At 43.7% G+C, this 26266-nt stretch overlaps 1 protein-coding gene across 3 annotated transcripts in view; it reads left to right on the top strand.

The window, feature by feature from the left end:
* EFR3B (EFR3 homolog B) overlaps positions 1–25279 on the top strand; it is a 117411-nt gene extending 92132 nt beyond the window's left edge. For all 3 annotated transcript variants that reach the window (XM_027850502.1, XM_027850501.1, XM_027850500.1), the window contains 16 exons: positions 339–417; positions 1131–1266; positions 2318–2479; positions 3764–3875; positions 4526–4577; positions 5760–5932; positions 7658–7733; positions 8339–8500; positions 10938–11069; positions 12944–13011; positions 13734–13861; positions 14497–14588; positions 17419–17467; positions 20202–20308; positions 22708–22757; positions 23435–25279. In XM_027850502.1, the coding sequence (XP_027706303.1) occupies positions 339–417; positions 1131–1266; positions 2318–2479; positions 3764–3875; positions 4526–4577; positions 5760–5932; positions 7658–7733; positions 8339–8500; positions 10938–11069; positions 12944–13011; positions 13734–13861; positions 14497–14588; positions 17419–17467; positions 20202–20308; positions 22708–22757; positions 23435–23540 (1684 nt within the window). In that variant the 3' untranslated portion in view covers positions 23541–25279. The remainder of the gene's footprint in view (positions 1–338; positions 418–1130; positions 1267–2317; positions 2480–3763; positions 3876–4525; positions 4578–5759; positions 5933–7657; positions 7734–8338; positions 8501–10937; positions 11070–12943; positions 13012–13733; positions 13862–14496; positions 14589–17418; positions 17468–20201; positions 20309–22707; positions 22758–23434) is intronic.
* Positions 25280–26266: the final 987 nt, after the last annotated feature.

Below are 26266 nucleotides of genomic sequence, written 5' to 3'. Positions count from 1 at the left end.
AGGGTGGTTCTAAAAGTCATAGAAGCTCAGGGTCATCACAGGGCAGGTGGAGGCAGAAAGCCAGCTCCCTTCCTTGAATCCACCACTGTGGTCTGCTGGCCCCAATTCATGACCTCACTCTAGGTTTTAGAGTGCTCCCACTTCCCCCTTGATCTCCTTCTTATACTTCTACCCATAAGCCCTTGCTTGCATATCTACAAAGCTGTATATTGGGTTGGGAATCACTGTATTCTGCTAGGCCTCTTGGGTTAGGGGGAGGGTATTTCTCTGCCCCAAACGAAGCTGATACCACATAGTGCATCACACTCTTGTTTTTCCCATGTTTTTTCCCTCCACAGTCACCTAGATAACCATTCTCTCTGGGAACCCAAGGTGTTTGCCATCCGTTGCTTTAAAATCATCATGTATTCAGTGCAGGTATGGTGGCTCCCTTGGCATAGAGCAAAACTGCATATAGCCAGCAGGAAGTAGGACTGAGTAGAGGTGGTGGGCACGATGCCTCGTGTGGTAGTGCTGGCCCTTAGCTTGGCTTAGAAAACTAAGCTATCTTCCATGGCAAAATGACTTTGGGCTAGGTACTTTAAGATGTAAGATGATGATGAGATATGACATGAAGCTGAGGTATCCAGAAAGAAATAGGGTGGCCACGATAACTTGGCTTTGTCACTGACTTGTTGCACTAACTTGGATGAATGAGAGGCTGGAATTCAAAATGTCTGCACTCTCTGACATTGACTTGCCTTGGGAGCTTGTGTTCCCCCAGTGCCTCAATTTAGCTTATTCAGGGAAGAGTAACCTATCTCAGGAGCAGGGGTTCTCAAAACCCTCCTTGGGGGACCTGTGGATAGATTTCAGGGGGTCTGTGAATTTGGATGGGAAAAAATGACGTCTTTATTTAAACTAACTTCTATCTCAAATAGATCATTTTCTTCAGTTATTTAAAAAATTGTTCTGAGAAGCTGGCCATAGGCATTAACAAGACTGCCAAGAAGGTCAATGACATAGAAAAGGTTAAGAACCCTTGAGTTAGAGGATGAGGACCCCAGGACTTACAGGAATAGCCTAGCCCAGTGAAGGTGGGCAGCAGTTGGGCTCAGAGCTGATGCCATCCCCTCTTATCTTCCTCCCAGCCCCAGCACTCCCACCTCGTGATCCAGCAGCTCCTGAGTCACCTGGATGCCAACAGCCGCAGCGCAGCCACCGTCCGGGCGGGCATTGTGGAGGTCCTGTCTGAAGCAGCTGTCATTGCTGCTACTGGCTCTGTGGGTAAGGGGAGTGCCAAGGGAAAGAGGACAGCTGGGACTTAGAGCCTTTTTTGGGGAGGCATAGAAGAGAACTTCCTTTGGCCAGATACTTTCCTCTAATTCCTGTGGTCAAAAGAGAAGGTTAAAAAGGTCTCCAAGTTGACCCCTCAGTCTCACTCAGCCCCTGACTGCCACATCTTGTCATTTCTATCTCCTTATCAGTTATATCTGTTACTTTCTCTCTATTCACCTGACCAATAGGCACTGATCACTTCTCATCTGAATCATTTCAATAGCCTCTTAATTCATCTCCTTTAAAATCTCTCCCCACTCTGATCCATCCTCCCCACATCCATCAAAGTGATAATCCTAAAGTATGAATCTGACCGTGTCACTCCCCTACTCAATAAACCCCAATGGCTCCCTGTTACCCCTAAGATCATATATAACTCCTCTGTTGGGCCTTTAAAGTTCTTCAGACCCTGGCCCCATCCTATCTTTCTAGTTTTAGTACATACCACTACCTTACATGCATCTAACAAGCCAGTTAAATTGACCTCCTTGCTCTTCCTCACACTATACTCCATATCTCTCCCTGGGACTCAGTTTCCTAATTTGTAAAAAGAGAACGTTAGATGGTCTTTGAGCTAGTTCTCTTCTAGCTCTTAAGCCTGTGACCCTCTGCTCCTAAGGATGCTTGGAAGAACATTCATTTACTAGTGACCTATAACTGGGTTGCATTATGGATAGTGGATAGAGTACTGGTCCTGGAATCAGGAAGATCTGAGTTCGAATCTAGCCCAGACACTAGTTGTGGGCAAGTCATACCCTTCACTGGGCAAGTCACTTAACCCCATTTGCCTCAGTTTCTTTATCTGTAAAATGAACTGGAAAAGAAAATGGCAAGCCACTCTACTATTCCTGCCAAGAAAACCCCAAATGGAGTCATGAAGAGTCAGACACAACTGAAAAATGACTGAACAAGAAATGGCTGGGATGTATTATGGGCAAGTGAAGGTAGAGAAGAATGCCAGGCCTTAATTACTCTTTTCTTCTTTCACTGCTTTCTTCAGGTCCCACAGTCCTAGAGATGTTCAATACTTTGCTAAGACAGCTACGGCTCAGCATCGACTATGCCCTGACTGGCAGCTATGATGGAGCCATCAGCGTTGGCCCCAAGATCATCAAGGAGCATGAGGAGAGAATGTTTCAGGAGGCTGTTATCAAGACCACTGGTGTGGGACTGATGGCCGGCCCCTGGGGGTGGGGAAGGGAGCCCCTGGGGCAGGGATCCATGTCTTCCTGAAGGATGAGACTTCCAAGAGGGAATCTTCACCTCCTTCCTAATTCTTCCTAAACTTTGTGTTGGGGGACGAGGGGCAGGCCCTTACCTTCCACAGCTTGTTTAATGAATCTAGCTTTTTTGTTGTTGTTCTGGAGTAATGATGATAAACACCTGGAAAGTTTTCTATAGACACAGAGAGAGAGACAGACAGACAGAGAGAGAGAGAGAGACAGTGAGAGAGACAGAGAGAGAGAGAGAGAGAGACAGACTATCTTAGCATAGATCTTAAACAGGACTTGAAGTAAGAAAACAAAAAGTCACCCTCCCCATACCTGATTTTAATACAACAAGAATTTATTAAGAACCTGCCATATTCTAGACACTGGGAGAATGCATAGACCAAACTGGAACAGTCTCTGCCCTGAAGTAGCTTATGTTCTATTTGGAAACAACACATACCCCCCGCCCCTGCCCCGTGTACATCCTTGGACAATCAACAAGCAATTACTTAGTGCCTTCCAGGTTCTAGGCAAAAATGAAACAATCCCTGCTTACCAGGGGAGACAGCATGCATATCTACTAAGTACATGCAGCATAAATACAAAATGAATGTGAGGTATTTTAGGGAGGTCGTGCCTCTCTGCACCCCAATTTCTTTATCTGTAAAATGAGGGGAGTTGGACTGAGTGATGTCTGAGGTCCTTCTAGCTCCAAGTCTGGGATCCTATGAACAAGTAAACAGATATGCAAAGTTATACAAATTAATTTCAAGGGAGAGGGAGAGAGAACACTGACAGTGACTTCCAGCTTCAGTAGGAGGGAGAGGTGAGAAGGGAGAAAGAAAGGGGGGAGGGAGGAAGGGAAAGGAAGAAAAGAGAGGGTGACATTAGCACTTGAACACTGAGTTTCCAGCCAGTCAGACACGTGGGAGTGAAATTAAAGCAGAACATTGCTCCCCAGACCTTTAGCCCTGATATTAAACACAATTACAGTGGTTATAACTTGAGAATCTCGAGTTGGAAAAAGCTCTTCAGAGTCATCTAGTACATTCCTTCCTCCCTCAAGGGAGTAAGGTTTCTAACCCCTTCCAAAGAATTGTTTTTCTTGCTTGTTCTTCAAAGTTTCACAACATTGCTGAGCAATATTCTGTGTTGAAGAGCCTCGCCATGTGAGGCCTCCACCATCCTTATAGCCCAACTAGGGTTCACCCTCTCTGCCCTCCATCCCCATCTAGGATCCTTTGCCAGCACATTGCCTACTTATCAACGCTCTGAAGTAATGCTTTTCATCATGAGCAAGGTCCCATTGCCCTCTCTCCATCACCCCATGGAGACTGGAAAGACTGGGTGAGTTCATCAAAACCTCTTCCCTTCATCCCTCAAGTGTATACCCCTCCTCAGTTTCTAATTCTCTTGACTAGATTCTCCTCTCCTGATCACTCTTCTGACCTGTCCTTTAGCTACTGTTTGTTATCTTTCTCTTCCTTCCTCCTTCCCTTTTTCTCTCCCTCCCTCCTCCCTCTTTCCTCCTTTTTTCCTCCCTCCCTTCCTTCCTTACTTGCTTCCTTGCTTCTTTCTTTCCTTCTTCCTTCTTCCCTTCCTCCTTTCCTTCTATCCTTCTGTCCTTCCTTCCTTCTGTCCTTCCCCTCTCTCTTTTCTTTCTTTTCCTCTGCTTCTCTCTTCTTGCTTTTGGAATCACTCAGCTATTTTGGGCCTCCCATGGTTGTCATGGCTTCATTCAACACAGCTGCCACTTTGCTCTCCGCCCTACCCCACTCCTTTCACCTTTTGCTAAGAGGTATCAAAGGAAGTTTCTTCAGGTCTGGGAAGATCATGGCTACCTCTTGATTTGGGCATCGCTGCTGTAACTCTGCTGGATGACCTTTGTTGAGAACTAAGCTCTAGGGGGTGGGAGTAGGGCTGGCAGAAAAGATTGCTGCCAAATTCAGTGACTACTCTTAAGTCAGTGTTCTGGTGTTTGTGTCTCTGGTTCTTAGGGAGAACAGGAACCGCCTGACCCAGATCATGCTGCTGAAATCCCTTCTTCAGGTAAGTCTGTCCTGTCCCCACCCAGGTCTCTCTCCTAATATTGTAAGAAAGATCTTTCTTCCAAGAGCTCAAAAATAATATTTGCCTTTCCTTTATGCCTTTTGATTTTCCCCGAAACCCCTGCCCTCCTTGCCCCTGCTTCTCTCTCCCTGTCACATCTGTCTCTTTCCTTTGGCCTGTCTCCTACTCAGCTTCCCAACCCCTATCTTTATTTCTTAAATACACCCCTTCCTTTCTGTTGCTAAAGCTGTCACCTCACAAATGAATTACTAGAACACTTGCTCTTATTATCTTGACCCATTCCAATTCATTCTACACACAAACCACCAAGATAGCTTTTTGGTAAGCACGATTTACATAACATCACTGCCCTGCCTTAGAACTTCCCTGTTAAACCTATTGTTTCAGAAACAAGCTCTTTGGGACTTTGAAGGCCTCTACTGACTGCTTTCTGATAGAACGTAAGCAGCTTGAGGACAGGAACAATTGTATTTTTATGTCCACTGTCCAGCCGCATTGTTATTGTTCAGTTGTGTCCAACTCTTCATGATCCAGTTTTCTTGGCAAAGATACTATAGTGGTTCGCCGTTTCCTTCTCCAGCTTATTTTACAGATGAGGAACTGAAACAAACAGGGTTAAGTGACTTGCCCAGAGTCACACAGCTAGCAAGTGTCTGAGGTCAGATTCTAACTCAGGTCCTCCTAACTCCAGGCTTGGCACTCTATCCACTGTGCCACCCAACTGCCAAAAATGTTGAGGACCATAGCACTGCATGGGAGGAGACACACTTCTGCTCCCATCCCAAGCTCAGGGAGTAGGTGGAAACTTGGAAAAGAGTTTTTAGATTTAATCCCCATTGCTTATTCTACTCCATTGGTTAGAGTGCTGGGCCTGGAGTCGGGATGACCTGAGTTCAGATCCCTCCTCAGACTAGCTATGTGATGCTGGGCAAGTTCATAAATCTCTGTCTGCCTCAGTTTCCTCAACTATAAAATGGGGGTAATAATAACACCTACTTCCCAGGATTATTATGAAGGTCAAATGAGATATTTGTAAAAAGTGCTTAGCACAGTGTCTGGTACCTAGTAGGTACTATATACATGTTTATTCCCTTCTCTTCCCTTCCCCTCTTCCAAAAAAGAAAGTTTCCCTAACCTTTACCATCCTTGCCCTCCTGGCAGGTATCCATCGGCTTCCAGTGCAGCAACATGCTGACTGCCCTGCCTAGCTCCTTCCTGGACCGGCTTCTTTCTGCTGCTCTCATGGAGGATGCTGAGATCCGCCTCTTTGTCCTGGAGATCCTCATCAGCTTCATTGATCGTCATGGCAACCGCCACAAATTCTCCACCATCAGGTTAATTGGATGTCCTTTGGGAATGAAAGGTTAAGGAGTCTTTAAGGAGGGTACCTAGCCACCTGATCCTATGGGTTTCACACTGTGGTAGAACACAACTATGAAATCTGAAGAGGCTTGCTCACTGAGGAAGCCTGGACACACCTCTGTAAAGGCAATAGAATGTCATAGCAGAAAGGTGGTGCAGTGAATAGAGTGGTGGGCCTGGAGTCAAGACAGCCCTGAATTCAAATCCACCCTCTTATACTTACTTAGCTGTATGACCTGGGACAAGTCACTTAGACTCTGTTTACCTCAATTTCCTCAACTGTAAAATGGTTATAATAATAGCACTTACTTCCCAGGGTGTTTGTAAAGATCAAATGAACTATTTGTAAAGCATTTAGACAATGCCTGACACACATAGTAGGTGCTATGTAAATTCTGGCTATTATTATTATTACTGTCATCATCATCATCATGATCATTTTTCATGGGCATAGTCTAAATTAGGGATAAGAATAGTCAGTGACCCTGGGATTGGGCCACCTGGGTGGATAAAAAGGGAAAACAAGAGAGATTGCCATGATGATGGGGGGTTGGGGTATTGAAGGAAAGGGGCAAAGACTAAAATATTGGAGACCTGGGAGGAAAGAGCAAAATCAAGGTTGGAGAGCTTCCCTTGTCTAAGGGAGTCAGAAGGGACAAAGAGCAGGTGGCGAGTGTGGAAAAGCATTGGGATGCAATAAACAAAGAGAATGGAAGATAAATCTGGGAGAAAAGAGATGGAGACTGGGGAGTAAAGTGCCAAAGAAAATAGAGACAGCTAGAAGTACTGGGTTTGGAGTCCGAGGACCTTGGTTCAAATCCTGGTTTTGCTTCTTACTGCCAACGTGACTTTGAACAGGTCACTGGACCTCCCTGGCCTTGGTTTTCTTGTCTGGACAATGAACGGGATGGACTAGAATCAGGGGTGGGGAACCTGGGGCCTCAAGGCCACATGTGGACCTGTAGGTCCTCAAGTGAGGCCCTTTGGCTGAATCCAGACTTCCCAGAACAAATCCATGTGGCCGCAAGGCTGCAGGTTCCCCACCCCTGGACTAGATGTCCTCTAAGTTCCCTCTAAATGTCCTCTGAACCTAAGAACCAGGATCATTAAATCATATCATCATATTGTTGTTCGACCTTCATTCTCGAAGCGGACCAACAGCACCATGAGAGTAATATCTTGACTTGTGTGAACTGGATATAAGGGAGGCAGAGCTGCACAAAGTCCTCAGCCTCATTCCTTTCTTCAGTCAACAAAGTCCAGTGGCAAGACAAAGGTCGAGATGACTGTCGATGGCACAGGATGCAGTGGATAACCTTGGCCTTTAAATTTAGAGTTTCAAGGGACCTTAGAGGCCACCAAGTCTAACCCTCTCATTTTACAGGCAAAGAAACTGAGGCACAGAGAAATTAGGTGAGTTGCCCAGGGTCACAAAGAAAGTGTCTGAGGGCTTGAGCCCAGGTCTTCCCGACTCCCAGTCCAGTGCCCTATCCATTTTACCATGCTGAGTCCTCCCAGGGACTAAGGATGATTATTTAAAAAAAAAAAAAAGAGCCACCGCAAATGAAGATGATATCTGGAGTTAAGGTAGAAATCTCTAGGGTTTTAGAACTCAGAAAATGGAGATGGGAAGACAGTTACTTATGAGCTAGCTAGCATCCAAGTAGTACTCTACCTCTGACTTCCTGTCTTCACAGCACCCTCAGTGACATCTCTGTCCTAAAACTGAAGGTGGACAAGTGCTCACGGCAAGACACCGTGTTCATGAAGAAGGTATGCAAATCGGTACCCCCCTCAGTCTGTTGTACCCCCCTCCCCATCCCCACCTCCACATCTGTCTTCCTAATCTAGGTGAGGTCTTAGGGCAGTATCTATAAATGACCCCTCTCCCTCCCCAACCTTCCAGATCCCTAAGTTCATCTGTAGACTTTTCTCCTTACTCAAGAATCCTGTCTTCCTCCCTCTCCATCACCCCTTGTGGTTTCTCCTCACTTTTGTCACCTTCTTAAAGGTGCCTAACTCACATGGCCAGCTTTTCCTTCTTATGTGACTTTCAAGAGAAACCTAGCAGGAGGTTAGCCTTTAGCACTGAGCTTCAGACTGAAGGACACTTGTGGTGGACCCCCCTCTGAGCCAGCCCTCTGGTCCTTCCCTAGAATTCATCTCAGGGGTAAAGGAGGGAATAACCCACCTCATGTCTGCTTTGTTGTGGAGCCTGCCCCAAGCTCTTCTCTTGGGGGCACTGACTCCCTTGAACGTGTTCTTGCTGCCTTCCCCTGGAAGCACTGACTACCTTGAAAGATCACATTAGGGCACCCTTCAGGCTGAGGGCAAAAGTCTCCCATCCTGCTCTTTGTGCCTCATTGCCCTGCCCACAGCACTCTCAGCAGCTCTACAGACACATCTACATGAGCTGCAAGGAGGAGACTAATGTTCAGAAACACTACGAAGCTCTCTATAGCATGCTGGCGCTCATCAGCATCGAGCTGGCCAACGAGGAAGTGGTGGTGGACCTCATTCGCCTCGTGCTGGCTGTCCAGGTGAGGCCATATTGGTAAGGAGCCTCAGGGAGGGAAAGGGCCCTGCAAAGTCTGGAATTGGGATGACAGGGAGGGCACCTCTTTGGGCAAAGCACCAGTGAGTTTCCATGACAAAAAGAGCATTCAGTTCATTTAAACAAGCACTCATTAAGTGCCTAATATGTGCTTGGCACTGGGAATACGAAGATAAAAATGAGAAGTATCCCTGCCCTCAAGGAGCTTGCATTCCCTTGGGAGGAAACATTTACATAGATAAGTAAATGTAAAATATAAAGTATATATGAAAGGATTAATTTCAATGACTGAGGGGTCACTAAGGGGCTGGATTAACAACTGGGAAAATCAGGAAAGGCCTCTTGGAGGGCATACTTGAACTCAATCTTGAAGAGATTCTTGAAGGTGGTGGTGAGGAGAGAGAGAGCACATTCCAGGCTATACAAAGGCATGGTAATGGGAGATTGCAAGTCCTGTCCTGGAGATAGGAGGTAGGCCAGTTTGGCTAGAGCATAAAAAGTCTGAGATGATGTTTCTCATCACAGGGAGAGTGATGTGAAATGAGCCAGTTTGTATAGGACTTCAGATGACAAACAGGAGTTTGTATTTGATCCTAGAGGGAGCCACTGAGCTTCTTTAGCAGGAAAATGGCATAGACCTGTGCTTTAGGAATACTACTCTGGCAGCTGTGGTTAGAGAAGGAAGAGACTGGATACGGGGAAGCAATGAAGAGGCTGTGGCAGTAGTCCAAGTGAGAAATGAGGATGCCCTGGAGTAGAATGGTAGCTGTGAGAGTGGGGAAGACAGAATGGATTCAAGAGATGTTATGGAGGTTGAGTCTCCACTTCCTGTCCCCCCCACCAGCCTATGGTTTTAACATTCACCTTTGTTTTGCCACCCCACAGAGGCTGCCAGTGGGTTACCTCCTTAACTGTGGAACAATTGTAGGCATTCCAAGGTCCATTAGTCTCTTCTAGAGGTGTGAGTTGAGAAAAATACATGGATTTTCCTTTTCAAGACCTGGGCAAGTTTCTTTAGTGAAGGGCTATCAAGAGACCCTTATCCATCAACACATACACATGTCCATCTGCCCTTGTCCCAAGCCCCCCTCCAGGGGGATGAATCTGGGCCTCCTAGAACTCTTCAGAGTTATTTATGAATCCTAGGGGACCCTAAAACCAATTTACTCCCTTGAGAGGATGACTTACACTGCCTGAACCAGCCTGGACCTGGAGTATAACCCTCAAGACAACTATAGGATGGGAAGAGTCCCTTAAGCCCACTTAACGCATAGACGCAAAGATCTAGGATCTACTCTTGCACTTAATAGCATCCCCCAAACAACCACTTCTCCATCATCCACCCATGCTAGCCTGGCTTATCACTCACTATGAGATAAAAATCAGATCTCTGTGGCATTTTGTGTTCCATGATAACCTTCCATGATGCTCTCTTTTCTGCAAGCGAGTGTGGCTGAACCTTAGTAATTCAGATGTGAACAAGAGACTACCTAGCTTATCATTGCTGATAAGCTCCTATTTCAGACAAGAAAAAAGTCTAGTGGTGTTAGCTTCCAATTTTCTAAATCTATGCACCTTTCAAAGCCAGAATTGGCAGTGAGGGGTGGAGGTGGGGTGTCTTTCCCCACCTCAGTTAGTTGTTCTTATTCTGATAAGTGGCTCACTAACTTAGTTTAAAGAGGGAGTCTTAGCCCCACAAGAGGATAGTCCCTACAAAGGGACTGATGGCCTTTTAAATAAATTGGACAGCGTCCAATCTAATAGAATAAATGTTGTCCATGTAGCATAAAGAATAGCAAGAAAGATGATGATGAAGAGGGCTGTCAAGGACAAAGAAGAGTAGGAAGGAGCTCACAGGCAACACTGAAAAGTAGGGAAGTTACTGACCTGAAGATGCTCTAGTCAAACGAGGTTGCTCCTGTTGCCAAAAATTGATGAAATCTTCATGCACCTGCCTTGTTTTGGATACTCTACAGCATAACTTCCCATCCTCTTACAAGTTATAGTCTGTAAAGTGGGAAGGACTTAATCAGAGCTAAAACTAGGATGGGGTGGCTGTGGCTTTGCCACAGGGTAACAAATAGAGGGTGCTGAAGACACTTGCAATCTTTCAGTAAAATAGTAAAAAATAGAAACAATAGAGTTTAACAGATAGTTTGCCAACTTCATAATATCCTAGAGTCTCTGGCTTACCACAGCGGTGCAATATCCCAAGATCTTCCCTTCCCGTTTACTAGTCAATCAAGATTTTATTTTGTGCTGCTTGTCCCCGGCATAAAAAATTGCTAGTTAGGATTCACGGGAGAATCCTGGGAAAAGTAAACTTTCCAGAAAAGGGTAAGTTAAAATGGATAGTGGGTTGGAGGATTTGGTAGAAGATGTGGATTAAATACCCTTGTGGATTTTTCTTTGTTTTGACATAGGAAATAGCCCATATCAATGAAGAAAATCTGCCTGCATACAACCGCTGTGCCCTCTATGCTCTGGGAGCTGCCTACTTGAACCTCATCAGTCAGCTTACTGCTGTGCCTGCTTTCTGCCAGCACATCCATGAGGTTGGTAGCCTTGTCTAAGGATTTGCTAAGCTTTTTTCCTTTTCCCTCATGCTTTTTTTCTTTTCCCTCATGCTTTTTTTTTTTGAGGCAATGAGGTTAAGTGACTTGCCCAGGGTCACACAGCTAGGAAGTGTCTGAGGCTGAATTTGAACTCAGGTCCTCCTGATTCCAGGGCCAGTAACTGACCCACTGACCCACCTAGCTGCCCCTTTCCTTATGCTTCTGAGAGCTCAGGAGACCGTTGGCATTGTGAGTCTCCCAGGATCACACACAATTTTACAAGCATTTATTAAGCACCTACTATGTATCAGAAGCCAAGAAATAGAAAGGCAACACAGAAGTAGTTCTGGCTGTCATGAAGCTGATGTTCTTTGGCAGGGAAAGAACATGTACAGACCTAAATTATGTACAAAAGCAGACAAAATAATTTATAAGAGGGAGAGAGCTTTAATAACTGGGGAATCAGGTAAGGCCTTGTGTTAAGCGGTGGCACCTGAGTGGTGTCTAGAAGGGGGAAGAGATAATATGCACTTATAACAGCACCTACTATGTGCCAGGCATCGTGCTAAGCACTTTACAAATATTATCTTATTTGATCCTGACAACAACCCTGGTGATGTTATTATCCCCATTTTACAGTTGAGGAAACTGAGACAGACAGAGAAGTTTAGTGACTTGCTCATGTCACCTAGCCAGTAAGTGTCTGAGACCATATCTGAACTCGGGTTTTCTGACTCCAAACCCAGCACTATACCAACCGTGCTAGCAGAAGGAAATTTATGGAGCCAAGGGGTGGATATGAAGAAAGAGATTATTCCAAATGAGGGGCACCATGTTAGCAAAGGTACAGAGGTGAGAGATGAAATGTCATGTGAGGGAAGCGTTAGTAAGTGAGTTTGATTGGAACAGAGAGGCCAGGAAGTGGAGGTAACATGAAATAACTGGAAAGGCTGATGGAGAGCCAGATCATGAAAGATCTTCTGTGATATTAGACTAAAGATTTTGTACTTTTCCCTGCCTAGATTGAGAGAGGTGGGAAAGATTTACCTGGGGAAAGCACAATTGTTAAGGAATCACTATGCTGGAACTTGGCCTCTTCTATTATTTCTGCCAGGAATAAATCTAGTTCCTAATAATAAAAGAGAGGAACAGCTTAGTGAAGTAAAAAGAGCCCTAGATTTTGAGTCAAAGGACTTGAGTTCCAATCCTATTTCTCCTTACTATACTGTATGACCTTGGGCATGTCATTTCAGCTAAAATCTGGGTTTTCACATCAATAAAATGAATAGGTGAATTAGATACTCTCTAAGCTCAATATCCGTGGTCGTATAAATAGATCATTGTAGTGTATTCCCCTTGCTAATTACGAATAGTCTAGTAAAGCATCCATACACACTCATACCTACCATGCTCCATCCTCTGTAACCTAACCACCTTTCAGTTCCATGGTAAAAAACTGGCAGAGAGGAATTAGCAAACACAGGATCATATGTCACTGCCTAGTGATACCAGAGGTGTCTTAACAGTTCACTGTGTCATAATACAACTGGTTGCTAAATGACCATTATAATTTTTTTTTCATAGTTGAAGGGGATAGGGCTAAGAAGAAAGTGTAGCCCTCTAGGATTTAAGCACTGAATTACATATTGCAGCAACTGAAATGCCATTGATGATGCTAGAGCTCACTTAATATTTCTTAGGCTGCTTGGAACATCATCATTTCTCTGAATTTCACACTGATGCTTTAGAGTCTACTCTTTTGAGGATAGGAAATGGCAAAACGGAAACAAGAGCCCCTGATCTCACCTGTCTCTTCTGAGCTCATTCTCTTTCCTAGGCCCAGCTCTGTTCATTGGTTCCTTCTCACATTCCAGGTAATAGAGACGAGGCAAAAGGAAGCACCATACTTGCTCCCAGAAGACATCTTTGTGGAGAGACCCAGGTGAGAAGGTGACCTCTGTTGGATTCAGGGATGATAGAGGCACTTACTAAGATGGGAGAAGGTGTCCTGAGTACAAGAGAGAACAGTCAGCTTTCCAGATACCCAGGTAACTGACAGAAAGGAGAATATAGTAGGATAACTCCATCCTCCTCCTCCTCCTCCACACACACATACACACACACACACACACACACACACACACACACACACACACACACTTCAGTGTAGGGGTCCCAGGCTGAGTTTCTTGGACTCCTATTCTTACACAAGCCTTGAATACCAGGTGGCTAACCATCCTTTTACATACCAGAGTGCGCAAGATGGTCTTAGGCACATTGACCATTCTCGTAAGGGAGTGAACTCTGGAAAGATCACTCTTGGCAAGACACTATCCATATACCATATCGACATTACACAGTGGACCCTTTGCCCACAGGATGATGTTATTGCCTAAAGGGTGCCACAGGGTAATATTACTTTCATCTCTTAGAGATGCTTAAGGGAAGCATCTTAGTTTTTTATGCCTTATTGATCATCAGGGGGCTACTCATCTGCTCATGGAATCCTAGACAGGTAGCCTAAAGCACAAAAGTTCAGAAGAACTGACTTCCTTCTTTGGATAGAGAGGACCAGAAGGACACAGTGGGAGTGTACAGCCATTCCCATTTATTCATGATTCTGCCTTCTTCCTTCTTTTGTTCTTTCCCATTTGTTTCTTTCAGGTTGTCCCAGAGCCTAGACCAAGTGGTGATTGAGCTCCTCTTCCGTCAGAGTAAGATCAGTGAAGTCCTAGGGGGCAGTGGCTACAATTCTGATAGGCTCTGCACACCTTACATCCCTCAACTGACAGGTAGGAATTGGAGTACAAGGACTTCCATCCTTATCTCCCTCACTTTTCCTAGCTAGGGCTTGGGTCTACAGATCGTTCTCCTTGGCAGCCCATCGTGACAGCTAGAGCTGGTAAAGACCTGAGGAAATCCATAGTGAGACAACTGCTGACTATGTTGGGCATTTACCCCTCAGTCTAGCATCTTTAGGGGTAATGTGTTCAAGGAATAACCTGGCCTATGGCTAACAAATCTCACGCCAACTGAGATTTGCTAACCCCTCCCCAGTCAGAGGATGAGATTTCCTATAGATCTCTAATGACTTCAAAGTCTTAACCAGATCTCCTGGGCTTCCTTTCTCCATTAAACAGAAGGGAAATCTGAGCCCTGGAAAGTTAAGTACCCATCCCAGATGGGCTCAGCAGATCTGGAGCAGAGCCCAAGTTCCGACAAACTCCCATTACACTTTGAAATCTGTGCGTCACTCTGGAGAGCTCCCTGGCTGGGCTATTTTCTCTATTAGCTTTTTTTTTTTTTTTTTTTTGGTAAATCAGTGAAGGTTTAAGGGGACAGAAAGAATAGGTCCTGGGAATCTCAGTGCTTAGTTTTCATGGCTTCCTCTAGATGTTCTGAGTTTCTGGGAATCCTTCCTTTCCAGATGAAGATCGCTTGTCCAAGAGGAAGAGCATTGGTGAAACCATTTCCCTTCAGGTGGAGGTAGAGTCAAGGAACAGCCCAGAGAAGGAAGAGGTAAACTCCTTTCTTTTCTCATACACCATCCTGACCAGGAGAAGGAGCTAGTTTCCCTTTTCTCTTCACATTCAACATTGCTCTCAGACTTCATTTCTGTGTCCTCTTAAATCCATATTACTTAGTAGCACAGTGCTTGCTTAGTAAATCTTTTTTTATTCATTCATTCATGTATGGAAAACAACTTTCTGTTAAGTGGGCACTGTTTTCCTATTGACCCCTATTATCAAATCAGTAATGTATGCTACTAATTGGATTCAGGTCAGTGAATGTTTATTCAGGACCCTCCGTGTGCCACGCAATGTGCTAGATGCTAGGTATGCAACCATAAAAGTGTAATAGTACCTGCCTACAATCTAGCAGTCTATTTGAAAGATCATTTGTTCTAGGATTTCATTTTTTAAAAAATCACACTTTAGGATTATAGGTTTAGAGCTATAAGGGACCTCAGAGGTCATTTTGTCCAAGTCCCCATTTGTACAGATGAGGACCTGGAGCTATTATCTATTCAACTCCTTTTGCCCTGTGTCAGATTCTGCAAAGAACCAAGGCACCATGACACAATAACAATAACAACAACAATAACAAATGCTTATTAATTAATTGAGTGTTTAAGGGTCTTAGGCCAACCTAGGCAACCCTTTGGTCTCCTCAATTTTAGGCCATGTAGTCTGATCTTTTTGAACTTCTCAGACCAGTTCTGCACATAATTTAAGACCATAGTCTATAGGGATTCTGATCAGTTTGCAGAATTTACCTCAGGTCCTCCCCTACTTGCTTGGCCCAACTCCTCTTCCTCTCTTTTTCTTTTTTTTTCCCTGTCAAGGAGGGTAATAGAACATCAGTATCTTGCACAGTGATAAGTACCTTCCATAAACAGATATCCATGAAAAGTCAACTTAAAAGGAAAACCAAAGAGAAGTGAAAGATTCATAAATTTGTATTAGACTCCTACCTTCATTTGCTTTAAGCCAATCCTGAAGTGTGGCATGTGGGCCATTATTGCTACTGTCAGTCTCAAAGTAAATATGTATGATAAATTTACCACTAATTCCAAAACTAACAATCTTTTGACTGAAGGGCATCTGGGTCTCAATTCCCTTGTTTCCCATTCCCTGATCTTTCCTTTTCTAGGTCAGAAACAGAAGATGAAGAAAATGTCACACACTTTTCTCTGTCCGAATATATCCTACATCAAAGCCCATAGTGATTTCCTTTCAATCAGAAAAGGTTACCTTAGCAACCAAGTTACTAAGGGCTGAAAGAGCTATTACATTTTAATGGGGAGAGACCACCCACATGGGGGAATAGTCGATAGGGAAGGTCTCTTATCCTTTATCTCTTATCCTTCCTTCCTTTCTACATTCTTTATAAATGTTCAATTAGACTTGGATCACTTCTTAAGCCTATAATTTTCAGAATGATAGTCATGCCAATATGTCTCTTCAAGGCACCCAATCCTTTTTTTTTTCATTCTAACTATCTTAAACTCATTCAAACAGAATAATATTTTTAAAACTGATTATATAGTGGTCTCCTCACATAAGGTTTGATAAAACTGGGTTGCTAATGAGTATAAAAGACAGATTTTTTGTTGGCAGGAAGGATTCTGGGGGTCTTTCTGAAATGGAATTTCTGATCTAAGTTCAAAGTCTAACCAAACTTCCCCCCCAGCCAACCTCTGAATTTTTTTTCCCTGAGGGCTGATATTTTTATTAATTAATTTATTTTTAGTTTTCAGCATTCACTTCCATAAAATTCTGAATTCTAAATTTTCTCCTCCTCCTGCCCCTCCACCCTCTGCAAGATGGTGTGCAAGCTGATATAAGCTGTACATATGCATTGCTATTAAACATATTTTCACATTAGTCATTTTTTTTTAAGGCACTTGGGGTTAAGTGACTTGCCCAGAGTCACACAGCTAGTAAGTGTCAAGTGTTTGGTCTGAGGCTGGATTTGAACTCAGGTCCTCCTGACTTCAGGGCCGGTGCTCTATCCACTGAGCCACCTAGCTGCCCCACACATTAGTCATGTTGTAAACAAGAATTAGAACTAATGGGAGAAACCATGAGAAAGAAGAAACAAACAAAGGAAAAAGAGCAAATAGCATACTTTGATCTGTATTCAGACTCCATAGTTCTTTTCTGGATATGGATAGCATTTTCCATCATGAGTCTTTTGGAGTTGTCTTAGATACTTGCATTTCTAAGAAGAGATGAGTCTGTCATAGTTGGTCATACATTGTGGCTGTTACTGTGTTCTGTGTTCTCCTGGTTCTACTCACTTCACTCAGCATCAGTTCATATGAGTCTTTCCAGGTTTTTCTGAGATCTGCCTGCCCATCATTTCTCATAACACAATAGTATTCCATTACATTTATATACCACAACTTGTTCAGCCACTCCCCAATTGATGGGCATCCTCTCAATTTCTAATTCTTTGCTACCACAAAAAGAGCTGCTATAAATATTTTTGAACATGTGAGTCCTTTTCCCATTTTTATGATCTCTTTGTGATACAGACCTAGAATTGGTATTACTGAGTCAAAGGATAATTTCTTTTTTGTGTGTAAACAGCTGGCTAACTCTGTATACAATGTGGCTACCTGATCCCTGGTAGGTGTCTCACCAGTCTAAAACAGTTTCTGATAATAGGGACCCCCTCCTGGCAAATTAAGTGACTTTTAATTTTCTAGCCTGGGACTTAGGTAGATGAGGATATTAGGGAATTTCAAAGCCAGGAAGACCTCTGTGTCCTTTGACATCTCCTTCCTCCTTTCACCTTTCCTAAGAAAGTTAAGGTTCAAAAACGTCTTCTCTTTTCTCTACAGAGAGTGCCCGCTGAGGAGATTACCTATGAGACCCTAAAGAAGGCCATTGGTAAGTTAGGACAACTGAAGCTAATGGGAGATGTGTATATGGTGATCAAATGTCTTAGATTTTTCCAATATAGTTCCAATTTCAAGAATACAAAAGTGTTTTTTTTCTTTTCTTCTTTCTTTCTATCACCTTCATTGCCAAATACATTCCTTTCCCTTCTCCTACTCATAGAGTCATACCTTGTTACAAAGAATTTTTTAAAAGTGTGTTTATGGGGAAATAATTAAACAAAACTAACAAATATACCAACTGATTCCAATAACATATGTAATGTTCCACACCCATAGTCCCCAACTTGTGCAAAGAAGGGAGGCAAGTGTGTTTTTTCCTCTCTTCACTGAGGGTTAGTTTGGTCTTTATAATTAATAATATGGTGTTTAAAAGTGCTGTTTCATCAAGGCTTCCTAATGAATGTCCTTTGTCAGATTTTTGATTCAGAAAATATAGTCGCTGTAGGAATAAATGAGTTATACTGTTCACCTTGAGTCATGTAGGAGAGTTTGCCTGGCCAGCCCTTAATCCTGTCATCAGGGTTTCTGCTATATGGTGGCAAAGAGGATAGGTCAAGAGAATTGATGGCAAATCCTTTACCACCGATGTATCCTTTTAATGGGGAGCCAAATGCCATTATCATAGATCAAGAGGAGGGCACTTCTTTTTTTTTGAGGGTCAGTGACTCACAGGAAATAACAAAACAGTGGGGACTGCATATCCAGAAAAGACAATTTAAATTTACATTTGGCTCTCAGAAAAAAAAATAAAAATAACTATAGGATTAACTTCCCTATTTAAAAAAAATTAAGAGCAAGGAATATAAATACAGACATGGAAAACTACTTCCTTGACTGATGGCCAACTAGTCAGGATGGAAGGAGGATTAAAGCTGCCCGCCCATTATCATCATCAGATGTAGACAGAGTTGATCCTGTATCCATATATCTATCACAAAGCAGGAAGTCATCTTGTAAAAGAAAAAAAAACAGGAGGAAGGAAGTAGGAGGAATATAAAAAAAGAAAGAAAGAAAGAAAGGAGATTGAGAAATCAGAATGAATCAAAAAAGACAACAGGAAAGAACTGTTATAAGAAACAATTTCTTTACGCTAATCCTGGATTTAGACTTTAACCTCATATAGGTCATGGCTAATCCTCAGTTTGTCTTGAGTTGACTCCAGCCTGGATCTTAATACATTGTTCCTCAGATTCTGGGTCCACAGATTACCTAAGTCCCATGAGACCCATTGCCTTGCTGTCATATTAGAAGGCTTGAGTATTTTTACATATTACAGAAAAGCATAGATAAGATTGTGAATATCTTCAGACCATATATCTTCAGACCATTGAAATGAAATGGTAGTAGAATAATGTTCATCTTGATTTCAACATAGCCTTCTGGACCTAGTAATCTCTAGCCTTATGGGCAAAAGCCTTCTTTTAAAAGATAGCAAGGTGAAGCTTAGGGCACATATCTTCACTCTTGAGAGTGAAATGACCATCTGAGTGGTGCACAGAGTATCACATGTGACATGTAAAGGTCAAATCCATGATCAGGAGAGGGGGATGCTAAGTAGGCGCTATGTCAATGGCAGCATTCCATCAAGACAGCTCAATGATGGTGGGATTCAAATATTTGTACATCTAAAAAGCCATTTGTGAGCTCTGTCAACCCAGAGAGCTCTGTTCACACTTAATGGGTTGAGGTTTAGGCATACAGATCTATATTTGTGTATGAGGGAGTATCTACCAGCAGTTATGGTGGGTGGCTTTCCATTGTAGCTCCTCGGAAACCTGCCTATGTTTGTACACTATGGGCTGGTGCTGGGCAGAACTGGAAAGTAGGTGTCATTAATTTCTAGCATTCTATTATAAAACCATAAACTAATAGAACATTTGGGATGGAAAGGACGTATTTCATCCCTTCATTTTATAGATAAAAAGACTGAGGCCCAAGGAGTCATGTGATTTGCCTAAGGTCATACAATGTGTTAGTGACAGAACCAGAACTAGAGCTCTATTCTTTTGACCTTTCTCCTCTCCTTTTCAGTACCTTTTCTTTTGCCTCTACTCTTTCCTCCAGATGTTCTCATGCTGTGCCCTAGTGCAGGGCCCCATGCTCTAGGTGTTTCCCTACTTTCCCCCCATCTCATTCTCTCAGAATTTTCTAGGTAATAATAATAATAGTACTTTGCCTTTTTTGTAACACATGATTTTCTACAAATTTATTTCACATGTTTTCCTACTTGAGAATTACAGCAATTTGAAGTTGACAGGGCAAATGCCATATAGTGTCCCCATTTTATAGAGGAAGAAACTGAACTGAAGCCATGACTTACCTAAAATGATAGAACTCATTAATGGCAAAGTCAGGATTGGAATTTTCATCCTCTAAATCCAAATTCAGTGTTCTTTCTACTTCATGATTCACTATGGTGTGAATCATTGACCAAGTTCAGTTGTTTTCCAGTCATATCCAATGCTTCGTGACTCTATTTGAGGTTTTCTTGGCAAAGATACTAGAGTGGGTTGCCATTTCCTTCTCCATCTCATTTGACAGAGGAGGAAACTGAGGCAAACAGGATTAAGTGACTTGCCCAGGTTCACCCAGTCAGTAAGTGTCTGAGGCCACATTTGAACTCAAGAAGATGAGTCTTCCTGACTTCAGGGCCAGTGCTTTATGCACCATGGTGCCACTTAGCTGGCCATTACCCAGGTACTAACAAGCTTTCTGTACTTCAGTGGATAGTGTGGCAGTGGAGGAACAAGAGCGTGAGCGGCGACGGCAGGTGGTTGAGAAGTTCCAGAAGGCACCTTTTGAGGAGATTGCTGCCCATTGTGGGGCCCGGGTGAGTGTAGCAGCCAAGGGGAGATTGGTGTCTGGCCCTGAGGATCAGCACTGAGCTGTAACACCAAACAGAAGCTTGCTGGGCTTCTCCTGTGCCCTTTCCCCAAACCCCATCCCCCATAGAAATAAAGGCTAACCCATCAGGGATGGGTCAACACTAGTATTTTTTCTAGTATTCGTAACTCATCATCATCTGGTATCAGTGGACTAAAGAATGTCTTCAGACACGTAGGAACATAAAACACTACTCCCTTGCCAAGAATTGCACACGTATGACCTTAGGCAGGCATGGATGGATTGAGAACTCCATTGTTAAAAGGAATACTCTCAGTAATGAAATCACAACTCTCTTGAAGTATTTAAGTTGAGTACCATCCCCCAAAGTACCAAGAGAGCCCCGTCATTGTTCAGTCTTTTGGGGCAGTTAATTTGGATATGGAGTTATAAGGTGAAGACTTGACCAATAGTTCCCTCTCTCAAGAAGGCAGCCATGGTGAAATAATATGGACACTTCTAGGAGGCACATGACTGACATGCCAAGTTCTATGATGATTGACAGGGCTGACTGTGCCAGGAATATCTAGGAATCAAGGCTGGTTTTCTTAGAAACAGGGATCGTAGGGGAAAGATTTGAAGAGGAAAAAAAAAGTGACTTGGTGAATAGGAATCAGTGGGAAGGAGTTTAGAGGGAGAAGAGAGAAGGGAGTTTATTTTTTTTTAACAATAACAATCTACATTTCATTACTTCATGCATTCCTGATTTCACTGGCTATAGGTACCCTTTCCCCAAAGCAGATTGAAACACTTCATGTCACTGCAGATGGCCTTCATGAGCTGGTGTGGCCAAAATTTGAGGGGCCATCAATAACAAAAACAATGGTAGACATTAGATGCAAAAAATCTTGTGTTTCTATTCCCCTCTTTCATTCAATATTCTCTTAACCCTATGTTATCCCAGTCTTTTTCATCCTCATCCTGGGAGGCAGAGGATTACTATTTTCCTTAAAAAGAGAAGAAATGAGGCAGAAAAGTGGGAAGAGGTTTTTCCCTAGGTCACTGAACAAGATCAGTCAGTCCCAAGAAAATAAACTCCTTGAGGACAGGTACTATTTCATTCTTTATATATCCCCAGTACCTAGCATAATGCCTGGCACACAGTAGGCATTTAATAAATGCTTGTTAAGTTGTATTGACTCCATTCTTCTTTCTCTTGATCAATGATTGCATGCTGTTGCCTTTGAACGACCTAATTGGCTCCTTTAAAAGAATTTTTCTGGTCAGACCCTCTATTTTCATTGGTATAGGCATCTCCCATTGAGGAAATCCCCTCTACCACTGAATGTAAATAACTTCTCTACAATTTACAGTGGTAGAGAATTGCCTGGGGGCCCTGAGACTTGCCCAGGCTCACACAGCCAGTATATGTCAGAGGCAGGACTTAAGCCTAAGTTTTCCTGACTTTGAAACCAGCCCCTCTATCCTCTACACCATGCTGTTTCTCTCTAGTTGGCTCTTAAGGAGGTAGGTACCGAAGATCTCTGTGGTATGCCTTTCTCCATGTCCTCGTGCAGACCAAAGCCCAAGCAGATTGCTACCTCTTATAGGCTATGATAGAAATCATTTTTTCTATTATATTAATAACCAATTATTAAATTAGGATTCAAGCTTTTTCTCCTCTGTTTCTTCATTGAGGACCAGTTCCTGTGGAAGGCCAGCCTCTGAAGGACATGGCTGATTGAGATTAACCCTAACCCTCAGGGAACATGCCCTTGTGTCTTGGGCTGGACCCCACCCAACTAGGAGGCCTTACTTCTGTTTAGAGTGTAAACAGAATCCAGTCTAGGCAAGTTCTTACCCTGAGGAAATGAGCTCCTGGCCTTGTACCCGTCCATTAGAATTTTAGGTGACCCAGCTCATGAAGGAGAAAGCCAATGCGAGTGGTCTGAATGGAGAAGGAGTCCTCTGTCCAGATTGCTGGAGGTGGCTGAGTCTCATGATCAAACCACATCCTCAGCAGGGGAAGCTGAAGACTTCTAATCCACCTCCTCATTAAATGTCCACCAATCAGAATTGATTTTCAGTTGTCAAGGAAATCTTCTCTCAAGCATTATTTAAAACTTTCAGGCTCTCCATGTCTTTTGTCTTTGGTTATCAAGAGAAACCACTAATAATTTATTTATTAGCTAGCCTAATTGATAAACTGACTATTAATTACCCAGAAACTCTGTCTCCCAACGTTTTTCATTCATCACAGCACAACCAGGATCCAAGATCAAAGCTAAAAACAACCTGATGTCCCTCCCTTGGCCCTCTAGCCCTAAGCCGGCCACAGGAACCTGTAATGAAGTGATCTGGTCAGGGCCCTCAAGCTCACCTTCCTTCCATCTCTTTGGTTTACAGGCGTCACTGCTGCAGAGCAAACTCAACCAGATCTTCGAAATCACCATCCGGTAAGTGGCGCCGGGCCGGGGAGTTTGCCCTCTGATCTTTCACAGGGCCCTTCCTTCTGGGATCATCACTTGTTGCTTCTGTTCTCTGGAAGGCCTAGAACTTAATCCTTTTTATAATCTAGAACTGGGGGCCTTAATCTAGACTATTTGACTGGGGGAAGGAAAGATGTCGGTGAATTAGGAGATGGTTTCAGGAAAAGAACCCAGAATGTCTCTGTGACTGTGGCCTTCACAGTGAATTTGGCTTTAAATCAAAAGTCCTGGAACACAGGTTGAAAACAAGGTTGCCCGTGAGATTATAGGATCATAGAGCTAAAGTTAGAAGAAGCCTCAGGAACCATCTAGTCCACCCACTCATTTTATAGATGGGGAAACTGAGGCCCAAGGAGAGAAGTAGTAGGCACTACTTGCCCACAGCCATACAGGTAAGCGTCAGAGGCAGAATTTAAACCCGGACTTCAGAGTTAGTTTGCTTTTCCCTAGATCCCAAGTCCTTTCTCTGATTAGAGGCCTCAATTGAATTTATATATCAGGAAGGCTTGACCTTCATGGATTTGGCCTCTGTGACTGGGGATCTGAGTCTTCTCCACATTTACCCTAGTAGAAGAATGATTCTAGCTTAACCTGTTTACAACCTTTCATGACTTTTCCCTTCAATCTCTTCTTGCTGTCTTTAGACCTCCCCCAAGCCCATCTGGTACCATCACAGCAGCCTACGGCCAGCCACAGAACCATTCCATCCCCGTCTATGAGATGAAATTCCCTGATCTGTGTGTATACTGAGTGCCAAGAGTCAGAGGTCCTATGGAGGATGGGTTTGGGGAAGGTGATCCCCACCCCCATCCCCTACAGCATGGAATCCTAACTGAGATCTCAGGCGAGAAATATAACTTCCAAATGGTGGGCACCTTCCTGAGAATGAAGTTCCTTCAACCCTTCTCTTCCTTCTGCTCTACCATCCCAGCTTTGCCACACTGTCTTTCAGGCCCTCTGTGCCAGTGGGAGTCTACCCTGCCCACTCTGCCTTGCCTTCTGTGTCATTTGGGGTCCTTTATGAGGAGAGATTTGAAGGTTCTCTCCAAATAAGGGCCAGAGAGCCTTGGTAATCCTTTGGTTGATGAGTTGGAGGAATTTTTTTTTCTTGGGGTGGAGCCTCTGAACCATCCGTGGACAGGCTGTCAGGGTCCTGCCAAGGATCTCAGTGGCTTTTGAGCCCAATTTAACACCTGGGGTTGAACAGAAAATGGAAATAAGGAAGGGAGGCATCCGACCTCTTGGGCAGCATTGCCTAGAAAAAGGAAAGTGTTGGAGGTCTCTCTCTAGGAATTTCCCAGCTACCAAGTGGAAGTTTGGATCTCCCCCTAACAGAGCTGCTTCAGAAGGGGTGAGGTATACTGAGAGTTTCATCCTCACTGAGCAACAGACTGAAGTCCCTTCTGCCTGATGTGAAAAGTCACCACATAAATGGGCCCAGGGGCTAGGCAGAAGGGAATGGGGTGCCTTAGGAATTTGGAGGAAAATAGAGTTGGGACCATGGCAGCTCTAAGAGCAGAATCTGAAAGGAAGCATGGGACATCCTTTCTGGGGATGCTAGTGCTCAACAAATAGTTGATACCAGCAATTTTTCCTAACTCTTGTTCATCCATAAGAGTTGCCCTGGACCAGTCTCCTCTCAAATGGCACAGGACCCTTGGAACCAGGGTTTAGAGGCATTATGGGAACCCAAAATGAAATTAAGGGCAAAGTCTAATCTAATGAAGGGAAATAAAATCTGGCAAGATTGTGGGATTGGGGAGAGGGAGCAAGGCCATCTTCAGCCTTGACATTGCTAGGGAGGCAAATACATTGCATCCTGGGAGTCCTGTATCATGAGAAATTATATCACAGAATGCTCCCCAATGACCCCCTTTCATAGTAGGCAGCGATGGGAAAACCATCTCTACCTAGCTCCACCACCAAGAGTGGTCCCTCTTGGCTCTCTTACCATCTCTACCCTGCCTGGGATACTGGGTTATGGTGTCTCCTTGGTCTCTCTTCCTGGAGGTCATAGGCCTATCGCTGGAGGTTCTAGGCTTGAGGGCAGGACAAGAGGTGGCTCAAGACAATTGACACTCTCCAAAAAGGCAGGGGATGACAGGATGCCCCAATGCCCTGCCCTGAATCATTCCCTCATAGGGAAAGTTATTTGCCCTGCCCTGGGCATAGGGTCCTTGGGACTATCATTCCTATAAAAGGAGTTTACCTGCTAGCACTGAGAATATTGTATGTATCTACCAAGGAATGAGTGGGCCAGTTGTATGATTTGGGAGCGCAGTGTGCAAGCCTGTGTATGTGTGGGAGGTAGGGTGGGGGAGGGGAAATGTACATATGTCTTTTGGATAAAGTCTACACATATATTTTATCCAAATGAGGTAGTACCTCTGGACTCCAGAGTGCAACAGAAGCTTCTTCGAATTCTAGATTTTTAGGTGCCCCATGTACCCTGCACCTTGTTAGGTACCCAATAAACTTTTTATAAATGATGGTGACAGCAAGTTGTTGCAAAAGCCCAATCAGAACCAATACACACATGACCCCAAGCAATATGGGAAAGTGGGGAGGGAAGTTTGTCTTCAATGCCCTTTCTATGCTCCATTCTACCCTTGCTGATCTCCCAAAGGTCAACCACACTTACGTGGACCATGGCTTATTTAGAACCCCAGATGGCAGATTCCTACAAGCACATCTCCCTCTAAATAACCCTTCCTTCCTCCCCCAATCTTCTAAACTGCCCAAAGCTCTCATTTATTAGTATAGCTGAGATAATTCACCTGAGTATGTGAATGAATTATAGGTCAGTTAGTGGTTTGCCCTCATGTAGGGAGGAGAGAGAGAAAGAGACAGAGAGAGAGAGAATGAGAGAACGTGAGAGAGAAAAGGGGCCAAAAAAAGGGAATTTGATCCAGAGATATTTTCTCCCATCCTAAGTGGAGTTTCTGGAGGAAGAAAAGTGAAATTTGAGCCCAACTATCATAATATTGTTACCTCAGGCCATTGCTTTTATAGTTTCGGTATTTGCCATATTGGTCTGAATATGAAACACTTGAAACGATAGAGTACATTTCTAAAACAAGACCCCTTTTTTAAAAATGCATAATTGAATTGTGCAATGAAAGGCAGCACTCCTTGGCCATTCTAAAGTTTTATGCAAGCCCAGGATATGCAAGCCCACCTTCAACTCAGCCTCTGTTATTGCACAGTGGGTATACTAGGTGGTATAAATCATACGTTCAGGGTTAGAAGGGCTCTCAGAGACCACCTTGTGTGATCCTTATCAGAAAAAGGATCTCCCATATGACATACCTGGTAAGTAGTCATTAGCCCTTACTTCAAGACTTTGAGTAAAGGGAACCCACTAGTGCTTAAGGCAATCCATTCCATTTTTGAGTACCTCCAACTCTTCACTCCATAAAACCTAAATTTATCTTCAACTCACTGTTCCTCATTCTGCCCTCTGTGGTCAAGCAAAA

This window comes from Vombatus ursinus, unplaced genomic scaffold (genome assembly GCF_900497805.2).
Source record: "Vombatus ursinus unplaced genomic scaffold, bare-nosed wombat genome assembly UNPS02009062.1, whole genome shotgun sequence".
Lineage (NCBI taxonomy): Eukaryota > Metazoa > Chordata > Mammalia > Diprotodontia > Vombatidae > Vombatus > Vombatus ursinus.
Note: the sequence above shows the minus strand (reverse complement) of the source record. Positions and strands in the feature narration are given on the sequence as shown.